This window comes from Bubalus kerabau, chromosome X (assembly GCF_029407905.1).
Source record: "Bubalus kerabau isolate K-KA32 ecotype Philippines breed swamp buffalo chromosome X, PCC_UOA_SB_1v2, whole genome shotgun sequence".
Lineage (NCBI taxonomy): Eukaryota > Metazoa > Chordata > Mammalia > Artiodactyla > Bovidae > Bubalus > Bubalus kerabau.
Window position 1 is genome coordinate 67,370,510 of NC_073647.1, and position 20,230 is coordinate 67,390,739.

The 20,230-nt window shown below is 41.4% G+C and overlaps 1 protein-coding gene across 1 annotated transcript; it reads left to right on the plus strand.

Annotated features, from left to right (window-relative positions):
- Nucleotides 1-12,224: 12,224 nt before the first annotated feature.
- Nucleotides 12,225-12,671, plus strand: LOC129640053 (uncharacterized). Its single transcript, XM_055565309.1, has one exon. It carries the CDS (start codon nt 12,225-12,227, stop codon nt 12,669-12,671), a length of 447 nt encoding a protein of 148 aa, XP_055421284.1.
- Nucleotides 12,672-20,230: the final 7,559 nt, after the last annotated feature.

Here is a 20,230-nt window from a genome sequence, read left to right on the forward strand (position 1 = left end):
GAATTTCCTCTGGAGAAGGGATAGGCTAGCCACTCCATTATTCTTGGGCTTCCCTGGGGGCTCAGCTGGTAAAGAATCTGCCCACAATTTGGGAGACCTTGGTTCGATCCCTGGGTTGGGAAGATCCCCTGGAGAAGGGAACAGCTACCCACTCTAGTATTCTGGCCTGGAGAATCCCATGGAATGCATAGTCCATGGGGTTGAAAAGAAGCGGACAGTACTGAGTGACTTTCACACACCCGGGCTGATAAATATAAGTGTTCTGAGCATGTTTAGGGCAGGTTAGTCTAAGCAATGATGTTGGGTAAGTAATGAGTATTTAATGCATTTTTCTTTTTTAGCTTATTTTTAATTGGAGGAAAATTTCTTTATGATATTTTGTTGGGTTCTGTCATACGTCAACATGAATCGGCCATAGGTATACATGTGTCCCCTCCCTCTTGAACTTCCCTCCCATCTCCCACCCCATCCCACCCCCTATTTTGTCACAGAGCACTGGTTTAACCTCTCGGCATCATACAGCAAATTCCCTGTGGCTATTTTACATATTGTACTGTATATGTTTCCATGCTACTCTCTCAATTCATCCCACCCTCTTCTTCTCCTACTGTGTCCACAAGTCTGTTCTCCATGTTCGTGTCTTCCCTGCTGCCCTTCAAATAGGTTCGTCAGTATCATCTGTCTGTTGTTCAGTTGTCAAGTCGTGTCCGGCTTTTGCAACACCATGGACTGAAGCACACCAGGCCTCCATGGCCCTCACCATCTCCCAGAGTTTGCCCAAGTTGATGTCCATTGAATTGGTGATGCCATCCAACCATCTCATCCTCTGTCACCTCTTCTCCTTCTGCCTTCAATCATTCCCAGCAACAGAGTCTTTTCCAATGAGTTGGCTTTTCATAGCAGATGGCCAAACATTGGAGCTTCAGCTTCAGCATCAGTCCTTCCAATGAGTATTCAGGCTTTCTTTCCCTAAGGATTGACTGGTTTGATGATCTGTCTAGATTTCCATATATATGCATTAATATAAAATATTTGTTTTTGTCTTTCTAACTTCACTCTGTATAATAAGCTCTAGGTTCATCCACCTTGTTAAAGAGACTCAAATGTGCTCCTTTTTTTGACTGAATAATATTCCATTGTATTACTATACATGTACTACAGCTTTATCCATTCATCTATAGATGGACATCTAGGTTGCTTCCATGTCCTAACTATTGTAACGTTTTAGTCACTCACTCCTGTCCAACTCTTTGTGAGCCCATGGACTGTAGTCCTCCAGGCTCCTCTGTGTATGGAATTCTCCAAAGAATATGGAAGTGCGTAGCCATTCCATTCTTCAGGGGAACTTCCCAACCCAGGGATTGAACCCCAGTCTCCTGCATTGCAGGTGGATGCTTAACTGTCTGAGCTACCAGGGAAGCTATTGCAAGTAGTGCTGCAATGAACACTGGGGTACATGTGTCTTGTTCATTTATGGTTTTCTAAGGGTATATGCCCAGTAGTGGGATTGTTGGCTCATATGGTAGTTTTAGTCCTAGTTTCTTAAGGAATCTCCATACTGTTCTCCATAGTGACTGCATCAATTTACATTCCCACAGACAGTGCAAGAGTGTTCCCTTTTTGCCACACCCTCTCTAGCTTTTCTTGTTTGTAGATTTTCTGATGATGGCTATTCTCACCTTGTGAGGTGATACCTCATTGTAATGTTGATTTGCATGTCTCTAATAGTGAGTGATGTTGAGCATCTTTTCATGTGTTTATTATCCATTTGTATGTTTTCTTTGGAGAAATGTCTGTTCGGGTATTCTGCCCACTTTTTGATTGGGTTGTTTGTTTTCTGGTATTGAGCTTCATGAGCTGCTTGCATATTTTGGAGATTAATCCCTTGTCAGTTGTTTCATTTGCTATTATTTTCTCCCATTCTGAGGGTTGTCTTTTCTATAAACTTTGTTTATAGTTTCCTTTGCTGTGCAAAAGCTTTTAAGTTTAATTAGGTCCCATTAGTTTATTTTTGTTTTTATTTCCATTACCCTAGAAGGTGAGTCACAGAGGATCTTGCTGTGATTTATGTCAAAGAGTGTTCTGCTTATGTTTTCCTCTAAGAGTTTTATAGTTTCTGGTTTTACATTTAGGTTTGTAATCCATTTTGAGTTTATCTTTGTGTATGCTGTTAGGAAATGTTCTCATTTCATTCTTCTACACATAACAGTGCAGTTTCCCCAGCATCACTTATGATGAGACTATCTTTTCTCTACTGTATATTCTTGCCTCCTTTGTCAAATATAAGGTGTTGATGGGTGTGTGGGTTTATCTCTGGGCTTTCTATCCTAGTCCCTTGGTGTATATTTCTGTTTTTGTGCCAGAACCATACTGTCTTGATAATTGTAGCTTTGTAGTCTGAAGTCAGGAAGGCTGATTACTCCATCTCCATTCCTCTTTCTCAAGATCGTTTTGGCTATTTGTGGTCTTAATGCATTTTTGACTTGTGGTATTTTCAAGTTACAATGGGTTTACGCAGATGCAGCCCTATTATAATTTGGGGAGGTCTATAGACCTCTTTCTCTTACACCAGTTCAACAAGATCACTACCATCTTTCACGCCTTTATCACCACTGTCAATGTTGTGCCCTCTGCTAGGTCGTTTCTATTAGGAAAACATCAGGCCATTATTTCTTATCTTCACATGGCTTCCCAGGTGGCTCAGATGGTAAATAATCTGCCTGCAAGGCAGGAGACGTGGGTTCAATCCCTGGATTGGGAAGATCCCCTGGAGAAGAAAATGGCAACCCAATCCAATATTCAGAATGGCAACCCAATCCAATATTCTAGCCTGGAGAAGTCCATGGACAGAGGAGCTGGGTAGGCTACAGTCCATGGACTCACACAGAGTTGGACACGACTGAGCAACTAACACTTTCACAGTTTCATATGTAGATTACACTTTCAGCAACTGATAGCATTCTATATCTTTGCTCTTATTTGGGGCACATTTCCTTTAAAATATACATATTTGTTTATTTTTATTACTTGGCTGCACCAAGTCTTAGTAGCGGCATGCAGGATCTTTGGTCTTTGTCGAGGCATGCATAATCCATAGCTGCAGCATGTGAACTCTTAGCTGTTGCCTATGGGATCTACTTCCCCGACCAGGGACTGGGCCCCCTGCCTTGGGAGTGCGAAGTCCTACCATGGAGCACCAGGGAAGTCTCAAGGCAAACTTCTTTTACAGATGTATGTAACATACATCTCTATGTGCAATATTGGAACATGAATATTTGAAGGTGTTGACTGAACCAGTATTCCTTATCTAAGACCATATTCCCCTAGGCTTTCTACTGACAACAAACTGGTATCAAAGGGAGCCCCAGACAACTTTCTTTCCATAGCCCCCTGTGCTCTCTGCCTGCTCTGCACCTCATTCACTGCCCCAACAAGGTCTCTCTCCTGTTCCTCAAACAAGCCACACTCACTGTTGCTAGGGCTTTTTCAATGTCTGTCCCATTTTCCAGGAATGTTCTTCCCTCAGATATCCACTTGGACTACTGCTTCACCCCTTTGTAATTGTTGTCTCTAATCACTGTTTCCGATTTTTCTCCTCCTTCCTATTCTCATTTGAACACAGTCCAATCAGGGGTTCACCTCCACCACTCCACTGAAATTTCTGTCCTCAAGGTCATGAGTAACTTCTGCATTGTTCAGTCCAATGATCAATTCTTAATCCTTACTGGATCTATCAACAGCATTTGGCACACCTCATGAGTCACTCCTCCTCAGTTTACTGTCTTCAGTTGGGTTCCAGGACCCTGTTCTCCTGGTTTCCTCTGACCTCTCTGGCTGCTTCTTCTCAGTTACCTTTACTGGTTCCTCTTCTCCTCCTGAACCTCTTAAAATGGGAGTGTGCCCAGGCTTGGTCCCTGTTCTTCTCATTTCTATCTACCCTCCCTTGGTGATGTCTTCCAATTCGAACACTGTAAAACACTTTCTATACTTATAACTCTTAAACTCAAGTCTGCAGATTGGATCTGTATCACAACATACAGTCTAATATATCCAACTGCCTACTCAGCACCTCCACTCAGATGTCTAATAGACATCTCAAACTCAAAATGTTGCACATTGAATTCCTGATCTTTTCCCCCAAACCTGCTCTTCCTATAGCCATCTGCATCTCAACTGGTGGCAGTTCCATCAGTCCATATGTGAGAGGGAATCACAGCTGTGTGTTAAAGTTGCTCAGTTGTGTCTGACTCTTTGTGACCCCATGGACTATACAGCCCATGGAATTCTCCAGGACAGATTACTAGAGTGAGTGGCCATTCCCTTCTCCAGGGGATCTTCCAAACCCAGGGATCTTCCAAACCCAGGGATCGAACCCAGGTCTCCCGCATTGCAGGTGGATTCTTTACCAGCTGAGCCACCAGGAAAGCCCAAGAATACTGCAGTGCGTATCCTTAACCTTCTCCAGCGGATCTTCCCAACCCAGGAATTGAACTATAGTCTCCTGCACTGCAGGCGGATTCTTTACCAGCTGAGCTACCAGGGAAGCCCAGTCCATAGAGTCAGGCCAGAAATCTTGCCATTATCTTCAATTCCTCCCTTTCTCTCCCACTGTACATACAGTGAAGTTGCTCAGTCGTGTCTGACTGTTTGTAACCCCGTGGACTTTAGCCTACCACGCTCCTCCGTCCATAGGATTTTCCAGGCAAGAGTACTGGAGTGGGTTGCCATTTCCTTCTTCAGAGGATCTTCCCAACCCAGGGATGGAACCTGGGTGTCCCTCATTGTAGGCAGATGCTTTACCATCTGAGCCACCAGGGAAGTCCTGGGGAAGTCACTGTACATATAACTCATCAGGAAATCATTTGGGTTCTTACTCAATGCATCCAAAATCCAATCCTTCTCACATCCCCAGTACTACATATGAGGCCAAATTTGCCATTATTTCTCACCTGAATAACTGAAATAGCCTTCTAACAGATCTCTCTGTTTTTATCCTTGATCCTCTGTGGTGTATACTGCAGGCAAAAGTTAAGTGATAATTTTTAAATATAAATGAAATCCTTGCACTCTGCTCAAAACCTGAAAAAGAGAGTGAATTCCACTGAGTGAGAGTCAAAATCCCTACAAAACCCTACAATTTCTGGTTCTCCATTATATCTCTGACTGCTGCACCTGCTCTCTTCCCCACTTACTCTGTCTAATCTGTGGCCTCCTTCAGTTCAGTTCAGTCGTTCAGTCGTGTCCAACTCTTTGCGACCCCATGAATCGCAGCACGCCAGGCCTCCCTGTCCATCACCGATGCCCGGAGTTGCCTTGGAAATGAACAGAGATATTTCTCTCGTTTTTGAGATGGCATCCAAGTACTGTATTTCGGACTCTTTTGTTGACCGTGATGGCTACTCCATTTCTTCTAAGGGATTCCTACCCATAGTAGTAGATATAATGGTCATCTGAGTTAAATTCACCCATTCCAGCCCATTTTAGTTCGCTGATTCCTAGAATGTCGACGTTCACTCTTGCCATCTCCTGTTTGACTACTTCCAATTTGCCTTGATTCATGGACCTGACATTCCAGGTTCCTATGCGATATTGCTCTTTACAGCATTGGACCTTGCTTCTATCACCAGTCACATCCACAACTGGGTATTGTTTTTGCTTTGGGTCCATCCCTTCATTCTTTCTGGAGTTATTTCTCCACTGATCTCCAGTAGCATATTGGGCACCTACTGACCTGGAGAGTTCCTCTTTCACTATCCTATAATTTTGCCTTTTCATACTGTTCATGTGGCCTCCTTACTGTCCCTTAAAAATGCCAGGCTCACTGTTGCCATGGAACCTTTGCAATGTCCCTCTAGAAGGAGTGCTCTTTTCCATGTTATCCATTTATTTAAACCCTTTCACCTACATTAAGGCCCAAATCTCACCATTTCAACGAAGCCTATCTGAACTAGCCTATTTCATACTGCAACTTGCACAGCCCTACTCTATCTGCCTTCCCCTGCTCTGTTTTCTCTAACACAATATATAGCTCATTTACTTACTGTGCATATTGATTTATTTCAGTCTTCCTCCATTGAGATGTAAAGTCCATAAGGGCAGAGATCTGTTTTGTTCACTGATTCTAAGTACCTAGATTTGTACACAAAATGACGTTTTTAAAAAGAATTTTCTCATAATTTTTGTACTACAATAAGTTATATCACACTGCAAGTAATTGTCCACAACTTGGTTTTTTCACCCAACATTATGATTTTTAGATTTGTCCGTGTTCATCTATAACATATACACATCCATTTTAACTGGTATGTAATATGCCCTTTTATGAATAGCTTCCTTAGGCATGCCGTTCTTGTAGACATCTTTGAGTTGCTTCTCTTTTTGTTGCTTTTACAAATAATGCTGCAACGAATACTCTTGTTATAGCCTTTCATTACTCTATAGATATGTTTCCTAGAGCTGGAATTGCTAAATGACAGTGTATGTGCATCTTCAACCTCACTGTGTGAGCATGCTCAGTTGCTTCAGTCATATTTGACTCTCTGGACTGTAGCACACCAGGCTCCTCTGTCCATAGGATTCTCCAGGCAAGAACACTGGAGTGGGTTGCCATGCCCTCCACCAGGGATCTTCCTGACCCAAGGATCGAATCTGTGTCTCTTATGCCTCTTGAATTGGCAGGTGGGTTCTTTACCACTAGCAGCACCTGGAAAGCCCATTCAACCTCACTAGACAAAGCCAAATAGTAATTACATCAATTTACACACACACATCAGCTATAGAAGAGTACCCATTTCCCCCACATTCTTGGAGATAATAATTTTTAAATTTCTTTTTTTTACCAATTTAACAGGTGAAAATGAGCATCTCCCTAGTGTTGAACCTGCCTTTCCCAGATTATGTCATGGGTGTGCATCTCTTTTTAGGTTTTTCTGAACAAACATATTTCTTTTCCTCTTCTGTGAATTATCTTTTGATGTCCTTTACCCATTTTTCTGTTCTTCTTTTTTAAATTATCTTATGTATTTATTTATTTGGAGGGCTGCACTGGGGTTTAGTTGCTGCACACATCCTTTTCTCTAGCAATGGCAAGCAGGGGCTACTCTCTAGTTGCAGTCCGTTGGTTTCTCATTATATTGGGTTCTCTTGTGCAGCACGGGCTCTAGGGCACAGGGGCTCCAGTTCCCGGGCTTTAGAGCACAGTCTCAATAGTTGTAGCAAAGTTGCTCGGCAGCATGTGGGATCCTCCTGGACTAGGCATGGAAATCGTATCTCCTCTATTGCAGGCAGATTCTTTACCACTGAGCGACCAGGGAATCCCCTGTTTGTCTTCTTAATATTGCTTCTCACGGGTGCTTTACATATTTTATATTCTAATTATTGGTCCGTAACATATTTTGAAAAATTTCTCTGTATTCCAGAAAGATCTTTACTGCATTCCTCTTTTGTTGGTTTGGTTTATAAACCATTCTTATTTGGTTTACAATAAATGTAACTGAAATAAACCTGTTTGAGGAAAGAACGACTTTTGGTACACATGCAACACTACTGGTGAGAAAGTTTTCTATCAGGCTGGTAAGTATAACACGCATACAGAAAAAGGCCATATCTTAATTGTACATCTTGATGAATGTTCACAAAATGAAGACACCCATAAAACCAGTCCCCAGATCAAGACCATTCTTTATCCATCAATTATGCATCCTTTCTCCACTCTTTTGCAGTGCAACATCCTTGATAAATCAATTTTCGGTATATGCCTTTTCCAATTTTGTAATCAATTTTCAACTTCCACCAAAAAATGGGCTTGTTAATGTTCATCTTTTTATTGGAGTGTTACTGGACTTATGGATTAATTTGAGGTGATTTGCTAACTTTTGGGGGGCTTCCCAGGTGGTGCTAGTGGTGAAGAATAGGCCTGCCAATGCAGGAGATGCAAGGGATGAGGGTTTGATCCCTGGGTTCGATCCATGGGCTGGGAAGATCCCCTGGAGAAGGAAATGACAACCCGCTCCAATATTCTTGCCTGGAAAATCTCATAGACTGAGGAGCCTGGTGAGCTACAGTCCATGGGATCCCGAAAAGTTGTACATGACTGAAGGGACTGAGCACACATGCAAAATGTAAAACGTTAAATTTTAAATATTTAAATTTCAATCCATAAATACAGAAATATTTTTAATAATTTGTAAGTACTCCATTTCTACTCCTCTTCCATCTTTGGAGGATGTGGGCTTGCTACTTTTATTTTTTCTCATGGACTTTGATGAGTACTGTAGGTAATAGCAGGTCAGTTCTGGAGAATCCCATGGATTGAAGAGCCTGGCGGGCTACAGTCAATGGGATCACAAAGAATCTGACACGACTGAAGTGACCAGGCATGGACGCACACAGATATGTCCTATGATTTTGAGGAGCAGTCTGCTGAACACATCAGAGAGTTCCTGCTCAAGCTGTGTGCTTGTGTGTGCTAAGTCGCTTCAGTCGACTTGGACTGTTTGCAACCCTATGGACGGTAGCCCGCCAGGCTCCTCTGTCTGTAGGATTGTCTGGGCAAGAATACTGGAGTGGGTTGTCATTTCATCCTCCAGGGGGTCTTCCTGACCCAGGGATAGACTCTGCCTCTCTTATGTCTCCTGCACTGGGGGGCAGGTTCTTTACCACTACCGATACCTGGGAAGCAGCGCTCAAGCTACAGTGGCTCAGAAAAGGAAAAATAAGATTCTGTGGTGGTGTAAAATGGCCACCAAGTGGCCAGAGTCACTCTGATGGCAGCAAGCACTTGAGTTATGGAGGTCAGTCAGACCCTCTCAGGAATCCCAAACTAGTTTTCTTTTCTTTTCTTTTCTTTTTTTGTCCAATTTAGGTGACTTTCTGGACATCTTTTGAAAGTTCACAAGTAGCCATAAATCAGCTAAAGCAAATGGATGATCTTTTTCCTCCATGGCATGCTTGCTAAGTTGCTTCAGCCCTGTCCAAGTCTTTGCGACCCTATAGATGGTAGCATGCCATCTGTCCATGGATTCTCTGGACATGGATTCTGTTCATGGTTCCTCTGTCCATGGATTCTCCAGGCAAGAATACTGGAGTGGGTTGCAGTGCCCTCCTCCAGGTGATAGTGTGTGTGTAGTTGTCATTTTATCACACATATTGATTCATTAAACCCCTACAGTCAAGATAGGTACATTTCCATCATCACAAAGGTCTCCCTCCTCCTACCCCCGTATAGTCACACATGGTATTCTGGTCCCTCAATTCACCTCTGAGCATCAGCAGTCATGAATCTCTTCTCCATCTCTATAATTTTCTCATTAGGAGAAGGTTATATGAATGGCAACCTACAGTTTGTAAACTTTTCTTTGGTAATTTGTTATGTACTAAATTGTGTCTCTCCCAGAGGTCTGTTGAATTCCTGACCCCCAGGACCTCTGAATGTGACCTGATTTGGAAATGGAGTTGTTACAGCTGTAAGTAGTTCCAGTGAGGTCATATTGGAATAGAGAAGACCCTTATCCAGTATGACCATTGTCCTGACAAGAAGAGAAGAGACACAGAAACCCAGGGGAGAATGCCCTGTGATGAGGGAGACAGAGATGGAAGTGCTTTAGCTCCAGGTCATGGAACCCCAAGGACTGCCATCAACCACCAGAACCCAGGCAGCACAAAGGGAGGAGTCCCCCCTCCAGGTTTCAGAGGGAGCAGGGCCCCTGAAGCCATGACTTCAGACTCCTTGTCACCAGATTGTGAGACAATACATTTCTGTTGTTTAAACCACCCAGATCCTGATACTTTGTTGTGGCAGGCCTAGAAAACTCATACAATAACCTTTCTGTTTGAAGAACTTCCTTTAACCAACGCTAGTGACAAATTATCTTAGCTTCTCTTTATCTGATCACTTTTTTTTCTCTCTTTCATTCCTGAAGGATAGTTTCGTAAGGTATGGAATTCGTGGATTACAGTTCTTTTCTTTCAGCACTTGAAAAATATTCTGGCACTTCTCCAAGGTTTAGATGAGAAATCTGTCTTCATTCAGACTGATGGTAGGTACTGTTGCCCTTTTCCTTTGGTTGCTTTCAAAGTTTTTTCTTTATTTTTAGTTTTCCAGAATTGAGTTATAATGGGTCTTGATTTGGATTGATTGATTTGTTTGTGGTTTGCTTTGCTTCTTAGATCTTTAGGCTTATCCTTTCACCAAATTTGGGGAAATTTCAGGCCTTATTTCTTCAGATACTCTTTCTGTTTTCTTTTCTCCATCTGGGATTCTAATGATCCTTTTTTTTTTTTTTTTTTAAATTTTCCTACAGATTGCTAAGGTTCTGTTCAGCTTTTTTTTTTTTTTTTTGGGTGGGGGGGCCTGTTTTCTCTCTGTTGTTCACTTTGGGTGAATTCTATTCATATTCCTCAAGTTCATTGATTCTTTCCTCTGTCATTTCCACTATATTGTTGACCCCATCCACTGAGTTTTTAAAAGTTTCTGTGATTATATTTTTCAGTTATAAAAGTTCCATTTAGTTCTATGATATAATTATAACATCTGGGTTTTGTTTGTTTTGCTGAGATTTTCTGTTTTGACATTTGTTTCAAGAGGATTTGTACTTGATTGTTGAAACTTTTTTTTATAATGACTTGTATTCACTCAGGCTGCTATAACAAAAATCTATAGACTGTGTGACTTTTAAATAAGACACATATTTCTCACACTTCTGAAGTCTGGAAGTCCAAAATCAAAGTGTTGGGAGATTTTGTGCTTGCAAGGGCCTTCTTCTTGGCTTGCTGATAGCTGCCTTCTTACTTTTTGGTGTCTTTTTTCTTTTTCTAAGGTCACTAATCCCATCATGGGGTTCCACCTTCAAAACCTCATCTCAACACTCCTGTGCACGACTGCTTCCATAAGAACAGAATGATGTCTGCATTTGTATCTCAGAAAATAGGCTACTCCCTATCTGCTGCTGCTAAGTCGCTTCAGTCGCGTCCGACTCTGCGACCCCATAGATGGCAGCCCACCAAGCTCCGCTGTTCCTGGGATTCTCCAGGCAAGAACACTGGAGTGGGTTGCCATTTCCTTTTCCAATGCATGAAAGTGAAAAGTGACAGTGAAGTCACTCAGTTGTGTCCAACTCTTCGCGACCCCATGGACTGCAGCCTAGAAGGCTCCTCCATCCATGAGATTTTCCAGGCAAGAGTACTGGATTGGGTTGCCATTGCCTTCTCCGCTACTCCCTAGAGTAGTGACTAAAAAACACTGCAGGGATGCAGTTCAGTGTTTAGAGGACGGTTGAATTAATGGAGTATTAAAAAGGACGCTCAGAATTTCAGTGTTTGTTTAAAAAGGGAAAATGGGTATTTTTGGATACATTTATTTTCAGTATTAGTTATGTATTTGTTAGTGTATAACATTTTCTGAGTCCTGCCTATACAACACAAAAGGATGGCATGTACTCATCCTTTTCACTCCTTAAATAAATTATGCTCAGGCAGTATTGAGTGTGGCTTCCCAGGTGGCACCAGTGGTAAAGAACCTGCCTTCCAATGCAGGAGATGTAAGAGACATGGGTTCAATCCCTGGGCTGGGAAGATCCCCTGGAGGAGGAAATGGCAACCCACTCCAGTATTCTTGCTTGGAAAATCCCATGAACAGAGGAGCCTGGCAGGCTACAGTCCATGGGACAGCAAAGAGTCGGACACAACTGAGCGACTAACTCGACTCTCTAATCTCTTTCCTACATGGCCTGCTTGCTAAGTCGCTTCAGCCCTGTCTGACTCTTTGCAACCCTATGGGCGGTAGCATGCCGGGTTCCTCTGTCCATGGGTTCTCCAGGCAAGAATACTGGAGTGGGTTGCCGTGCCGTCCTCCAGGTGATCTTCCCGACCCAGGGATCGAACTCACGTCTCTTACATATCCTGCAGCGGCAGGCAAGATCTTTAACACTAGCGCCACCTGGGAAGCCCTTTCCTACATGCCACATAGTTCAAAGAGTTTCTGGCGGAGGTCACAGAAAGTTTAAAGATTCCTGCTGTGATTGATCCACAGGGGGCCAACGGGGGAGGGGCATTCAGTGACACATGACATGGGGTGTCAGAGTGACTGACCTCCCTGACTTGCATTTTATCCAATCATATATGGACCTTGCCGTGACATCAGGGCAGGCTGGGCTTATAAAGCCAGGCACCAGCCCTCAGAAGCCACCCTGTACTTCCCTCTGAGCTGTGGGGAAAGTGAGTCTGAAATGGATGAGCCATCGTCTAAGCTGTCTGAGGAAGACCTGGGCAATGAAGGAACTGAGCTCTGCGAAGCTGAGCCCTTCGAAACGGAGCCAAGGAAGGCAAAGAAGACACCAAAGGGCCGCCGTGGCGGCAGCCGCAGCGGCCATCACAGTCACCGCCCCTCCGAGAACATTGAGAGCTTCGCCACCTATTTCCCCCAGGGTGCTGAAGCAAGTCCACATGGGCTTGAGTTTCTCACAGGAGGCCGTGAACCTCATGAATTCCTCCGTGATGGATATGTTCCAGCACATAGCCGAAGAGGCTGGGCACCTGGCCCGCAACAACAAGCCCCGCACCATCACTCCAGAGAGACCCAGACCTCTGTGCACTTGCTGCTGCCTGGGGAGATGGGCAAGCATGTCGTGTCAGAGGCCACCAACGTGGTCATCAAATATACCTCCAGCAGATAGGCTGACCCTGACCACCGGAACTTTGCAAACCAAAGGCTCTTTTCAGAGCCACTCGGCAGGAAAAGACCTGTAGCACTGAACAGTCACATGCACTCTGGGTTCTCGCCCTGTGCCCTACTGTCCATGGTTAAAACATTTCTACCCTGAGGAAAGCATTATAAACCTCATCAATATGTGTCTGTAATGTCAATCGTTCTGTGGAAAATCATGAACATTTCTTAATCATATTGCATCTCCTCACTTTCCTAAAAGGTCATTTCTATCTGTGGTTTCTCTGTCAGCCACTTTAGGGATGTTTATGGTCAAAATTCTTTCCATGAAAGTTTCATTGACCTTTCAGATATTTTTATGTTCGATATAGGAATCCATAAAATGCAGTAGCAGACATAAATGCCTTCCCAGGTGGCGCTAGTGGTAAAGAACCTCGCTGCCAGTGCAGGTAGATGTAGGAGAGGTAGGTTTGATCCCTGGGTCTGGAAGATCTCCTGGAGAAGGGCATGGCAACCCTCTCCAGTATTGCCTGGAGAATCACATGGACAGAGGAGCCTGGTGGGCTGTGGTTCATAGGGTCACAAAGAGTCAGACATGACTTACCATCCATTTACACAGCAGATATAAAAATCATAATTACCCATTCCTACTCTTTCAACATATCTGAAATCTGGATTCACTTAAAAACATAAAATAGGACCCCACTGCAGTGTAAAATTTGAAAATCTAATTTTCTGGAATCAAGCAATATACTTTCTGAAATTAATGTTCTACCTAATTCAGATTTATCTCCTTTTTTTTTTTTTTTTTTTACAGCCTGTAACTTTTTGGGGTTTATGCAAAAGTCTTGGCTTAAGTGCAGTTTTGCCCAAATGATGAGATCATTGAAGGACAGACGCTGTAGCCACAGTCTCCATAGTAACAGCCAATGGGACTGGCGACTCAGTAAGCCAAATGATAGGACCAAAGTGTGGTGGGGGACCAGCGATGAGCCAATAACAGCTTTCCTGTGATTTTCACCTTGGAGATTGATTAGGAAGGGGTTGTGATGGTTTTCTTGTTGATTTTCTGTTCAAGTGGTTGCTTTTAACCATGGTGATTTAAGTACAGGCATCCAGATCTGGTAGTGGGACATGTCTCTAGTTCCTTGCATCAAAATAAGAGAAGGATGTTCAGCAACTCAGAATTTAGAGGACTCCTTCTTCTAACTCTAGCAATTTGAGTGTTAATGCTTATAATAATATTTATTAAATTTAATATCCATTGTGTTTCTTGGTGCATTGACCTGTTCTTTTGTTTTTCTGTAGGTATGTAGGTGACTTTCAGTGTAGTTGGTGATTTTACAATTCCTTTTTTTCCCATTAATTTCTAGCTTACTACAACATTGACGAGACAATGCACTATCTAAAAGTTTCAGTCTTTTGTAATTTTCTATGATTTTCATTAGAATTCAGTATTTCATCATTTTTTTTAAATTTAAATTTATTTATTTTAATTAGAGGCTAATTACTTTACAATATTGTATTGGTTTTGCCATACATCAGCATGAATCCTCCACGGGTATACACGTGTTCCCAATCCTATTTCATCACATTTTAAACTATACTTTCTTCAATTCTTAGTAAGAGTATACTGTAGAGCAAAAGGAACTATAGCAATTATTTTTTTCAGCAACTTTGAACAGTTTAATATATAAAATTATTGGACACTGTGTTGTAAACCTGAACTAATATAATATTGTAACTCAGCTAAACTTAAATGAAAATTTTCAAAATTAAAAAACATTCTCAGTACTCCTGGATTTGGATGTAGAAACCTGTGAACGATGTCAGTATCAGCCAAACGATGAGAGAAAACTAGAGAAAATGGGGAATTCTAGCCTTTTCTTGAGCCCAGATTCAGTGCTTCATTAGGTCAGTCAGACATGATAGAGTTCTATAATGTCTAAATTATTGTTCTAGTAATTTCATTTCCCATTTTATTCTCATTTTCCCATAAGTGTATTATGGAATTCTTCAGAAGTATTTTATGTGCGATATGCAATAGATAAAGTGAAGAAACAGCTATACCCATCCACTACCTATATTATACTTATCACACATATGCCAGATTAAGCATGCAAGTAATTTTGTAAACGGGGACTGATATATAGTACAGGAATGGCAAAACGAACTTTTCACAAAGATTTAACTTTTCTAGTTCCCTGGTTTCTGAAATTCTGTTAAACATTCATACAGATGTTTCGAATCAATGTTTTTCCAGCAGAGAATCAGTTGCTCTTTAAAACACAAGCTTCCATGGCCTGCAATTTTACATCCATTAGAGAGTGTCCAGCGAGAGCAGCTCAATCTCCTGTCTCCACTGGTACAACTTGCAATGGTCAACTGGCAAGCTGTGAGCCACAGCCGTTGACTGAAAGTGTGTTTGAATGACCAGGGCTAAACAGATATAGTTTTTCTATGAAATTCAGCCTGAAGATTAAGGGAGAAGGAACTGTGATAGTTTGCCAGTTCTTTTTTGGTTCCATATTTCTTTTTAATCATGGGGATAAAATATGAACTCAGATCAGGTCATATCTTCAGCCTCTTGCATCAATTTAGAAAAGGATTATTACTAATATAAACTCTAAGATATCTCCTTTTACCTCAAGACGTTTGAATGTGAAGTTCATGTTAAGGGTCATATATTTTCTATTGTGGTTTTTTCTTGGCCCTTGAAAAATTGTATTTGAATTTTACTTAAGTCATTTTTCTATAGTGTATTGATGGATGTTAAAGAAATGGATTTCCTATTATTTTTGTTTTAAACTGATTTCTAATTTAGTACATCTGCAGAGAGAGAACATTCTGTGGGATTTCAATCCTTTGTAATATTTTGATTTGCTTTAGATCACTGACTTCTGCCTCACTGAATACAATAAAGTCTTTGTGTGGAGCATAACAAACTGTGGAAAATACTTAAAACGATGGAAACATCATCCCACATTACCTGTCACCTAAGGAGCCTTATGCAGGTCAAGAGGCAAGAGTTAGAACCAGATATGGAACAATGGAGTGATTCCAAATTGGGAAATGAGTACGTCAAGTCAGTGTATTGTCACCCTGCTTATTTAAATTCTATGCAGAGGACATCATGTGAAATGCTGGAATGGATGAAGCACAAGCTGGAATCAAGATTTCTGAGGAAATATAAACAACCTGACATATGCAGATGACACCATCCTAATGGCAGAAAATGAGGAGGAACTAAAGAGCCTCTTGATGAAGTTGAAAGAGGAGACTGAAAAAGCAACCTTAAAACCTAACATTAAAAATGAAGATCATGGCATCTGGTCCCAACACTTCATGGCAAATAGATGGGGAAAAAGTGGAAACAGTGACAGACTTTATTTTCTTGGGCTCCAAAATCACTGTGGATGGTGACTGCAGGCATGAAATTTAAAGTTGCATGCTCCTTGGAAGAAAAACTATGACAAAGCTAGACAGTGTAGTAAAAAGCAGAGGCATCACTTTGACAACAAAGGTCCGTCCAGTCAAAGCTATTGTTTTTTCCAGTAGTCCTGTATGGATGTGACAGTCGGACCATAGAGAAGGCTGAGTGCCGAAGAATTGATGCTTTTGAACTGTGGTCTTGGAAAAGATTCTTGCAACTCACTTGGACAGCAAAGAGATCAAACCAGTCAATGTTTAAGGAAATCAACCCTGAATATTCCTTGGAAGGATGGATGCTGAAGCTGAAGCTCCAATACTTTGGCTACCCGATGAGAAGAGCTGAGTCACTGGAAAAGACCCTGATGCTGGGAAAGATTGAGTGCAGGAGGAGAAGGGAGCAAAAAAGGATGAGATGGTTGGATGGCATCACCGATCCAACAGACATGATTTTGAGCAAACTCCGGGAGATAGTGAGGGACAGCGAAGCGTGGTATGCTGCAGTTCATGGAGTCACAAAGAGTCGGACATGACTGAGAGACTGAATGACAACAACAACAACATAGAGGTAAGACAGAGGGTATCAGGTGTGATTATTTTCTTGGTAACATAGAGGGTATCAAGAGAGATTATCTTCTGGCCCTTTCCTTCTTTGCTTGCTTCGTTGTGTGTTTCTAATCATGGCGATTTTGAAATATCATATCTGAGACTGATGTATGAAATGCCAGAAATCAGTATATTGAACAGTACGTACTTCATGTCTCACACTTTTGGAGGCCAGAAATCCCACTGAAGATGTCAGCCGGTTTGGTTCCTTCAGAGTGATGTGAAGGAAGCCTCTGTTCCAGTCCTCTCTCCTTGGCTTGTGGAGATGGCAGTGACCCTTCCATATCTGCTCACAGTTTCCTCCCTATATGAAGGTTTCTGTGTCCATATTTCCCATTTTTATGTGGATACAGGGCATTTTGGATTAGAGGGCATCATAATGAACCCAGTTGAACTTGATTCCTCCAGTATAAATCCTGTCTCCGTAAACACGTATTACATGTCAGTTACTAGGGTTTAGTACATCAGCACAGATGTATTAGGGAAAGGAATTCAACCCAGAGAAGACAAGAATTTTGAGTTTAGGTGGGCATAGCTGTTGAATTTTCCATTGTATTGAAACCATTTTTTTTTCACAGATAAATGCTGGTATGATATTTACTAGGTGGTATAGCTACAATGTTTTAATTCTTCAAACATACAAGTGTAGAATATTGAGGGAAAGTCTTACTTATACGAATTTCTTGATGAATGAGGGTATCCAAATCCCTGTGCAATTTGGCAAATATTGAATTTTTGATAATCACATGTCATTTATCGATGGATGCATTATAAATTACGTCAGAACTTAGTGCATTAAGGGAGCGATTATTTATGATTCCTTATGTATCTAATGTGCAAGGTGAATGCTTCTGTTGATGTGTCTAGTAAGTGTCAGGATTTTTTTGCAACTCCCTGTTTTTCATAGTCCCTTGTGCACTTTATATAACATTGCTTCAAAATTAATACTGTATAAGACACTTCTCTGCATTCTAAAATGGCTGCTTGATAATCAGTAATGGTGTGTACATACTCATATAACAATAATAATAAAAATAAAGAGAACATTGGTGAGCACTTAAGGGAAAAAATAAAGTCACTCCTCTCATGTAATTTTCTCAACTATTTCAATAGTGAATAATTTTATTCAGTTTATAAAAGTTTCTGATTTTCCTCTCTATCTGAAGAGAGAAGTTACTATTTCATTTCAGTCCTTATAAATTCATTCTGGTTTATTTTTTTAATTTATATATTTATTTTACTTTTTAAAAATTTATTTATTTTAACTGGAGGCTAATTACTTTACAATATTGTAGTGGTTTTTGCCATACATTGACATGAATCAGCCATGGGTGTACATGTGTTCCCCATCCTGAACCCCCCTCCCACCTCCCTCCCTATCCCATCCCTCTGGGTCCTCCCAGTGCACCAGCCCTGAGCACCCTGTCTCATGCATCAAACCTGGACTGGCGATCTGTTTCACAGATGATAATATACATGTTCCAATGCTAGTCTCTCAGATCATCCCACCCTTGCCTTCTCCCACAGAGTCCAAAAGACTGTTCTATACATCTGTGTCTCTTTTGCTGTCTCGCATATGGGTTATCGTTACCATCTTTCTAAATTCCATACATATGCGTTAGTATACTGTATTGGTGTTTTTCATCCTGACTTACTTCACTCTGTATAATAGGCTCCAGTCTCATCCACCTCATTAGAACTGATTCAAATGCATTCTTTTTAACGGTTGATTAATATTCCATTGGGTATATGTACCACAGCTTTCTTATCCATTCGTCTGCTGATGGACATCTAGGTTGTTTCCATGTCCTGGGTATTGTAAACAGTGCTGCGATGAACATTTGGGTACACGTGTCTCTTTCTGGTTTCCTCGGTGTTTATGCCCAGCAGTGGGATTGCTGAGTCATATGGCAGTCCTATTTCCAGTTTTTGAAAGAATCTCCACGCTGTTCTCCATAGTGGTTGTACTCGTTTGCATTCCCACCAACCGTGTAAGAGGGTTCCCTTTTCTCCACACCCTCTCTAGCATTTATTCTTTGTAGGTATTTTGATAGCAGCCATTGTGACCGGTGTGAAATGGTACCTCATTTTGGTTTTGATTTGCATTTCTCTGACAATGAGTGATGTTGAGCATCTTTTCATGTGTTTGTTAGCCATCTGTATGTCTTCTTTGGAGATATTTCTGTTTAGTTCTTTGGCCCAGTTTTTTACTGGATCATTTATTTTTCTGGAATTGAGCTGCAGGAGCTGCTTCTACACTTTTCAGATTAATTCTTTGTCAGTTGCTTCATTTGCTATTTTTTTCTCCCATTCTGAAGGCTGTCTTTTCACCTTGCTTCTAGTTTCCTTCGTTGTGCAAAAGGTTTTAAGTTTAATTAGGTCCCATTTGTTTATTTCTCCTTTTATTTCCATTACTCTGGGAGGTGGGTCATAGACGATCCTGCTGTGATTTATGTCAGAGTGTTTTGCCTATGTTTTCCTCTAGGAGTTTTAGTTTCTGGTCTTACATTTAGATCTTTAATCCATTTTGAGTTTATTTTTGTGTATGGTGATAGAAAGTGTTGTGGTTTCATTCTTTCACTAGTGGTTGACTAGTATTCCCAGTATCACTTGTTAAAGAGATTGTCTTTTTTCCATTGTATTTTCTTGCCTCCTCTGTCAAAGAGGTAAGTGTGTGGATTTATCTCTGGGCTTTCTAGTTTGTTCCACTGATCTATATTTCTGTCTTTGTGCAAGTGCCATACTGTCTTGATGACTGTAGCTTTGTAGTGTATCCTGAAGTGAGGCAGGTTGATTCCTCCAGTTCCATTCTTCTTTCTCAAGACTGCTTTGGTTATTCGAGGTTTTTTGTATTTCCATACAAATTGGGAAATTATTTGTTCTAATAGTCTGAAAAACACCGTTGGTCACTTGAGAGGGATTGCAGAGAAGGCAATGGCACCTGACTCCAGTACTCTTGCCTGGAAAATCCCATGGGTGGAGGAGCCTGGAAGGCTGCAGTCCAAGGGGTCGTGAAGAGTCAGACACGACTGAGCCACTTCACTTTCACTTTTCGCTTTCATGCACTGGAGAAGGCAATGGCACCCCACTCCAGTGTTCTTGCCTGGAGAATCCCAGGGACAGGGGTGCCTCGTGGGCTGCCGTCTATGGGGTTGCACAGAGTCGTACACGACTGAAGCAACTTAGCAGTAGCAGCAGTGAATCTATAGATTGCTTGGAGAAGTATACTCATTTTCACTGTATTGATTCTTCTGATCCATTAACATGGTATGTTTCTTCATCTATTTATTTCATCTTTGATTTCTTTCATCAGTGTTTTATAGTTTTCTATATATAGGTCTTTTGTTTCTTAGGTAGATTTATTCCTAAGTATTTTATTCTTTTCATTGCAATGGTGAATGGAATTGTTTCCTTAATTTCTCCTTCTGTTTTCTAATTGTTAGTGTATAGGAATTCAAGGGATTTCTGTGTGTTGATTTTATATCCTGCAATGTTACTCTATTCATTGATTAGCTCTAGTAATTTTCTGGTGGT

What these genes read in the sequence shown, in the direction of transcription:
- LOC129640053 (XM_055565309.1), top strand. Translation starts at nt 12,225, where the DNA reads ATGGATGAGCCATCGTCTAAGCTGTCTGAGGAAGACCTGGGCAATGAA.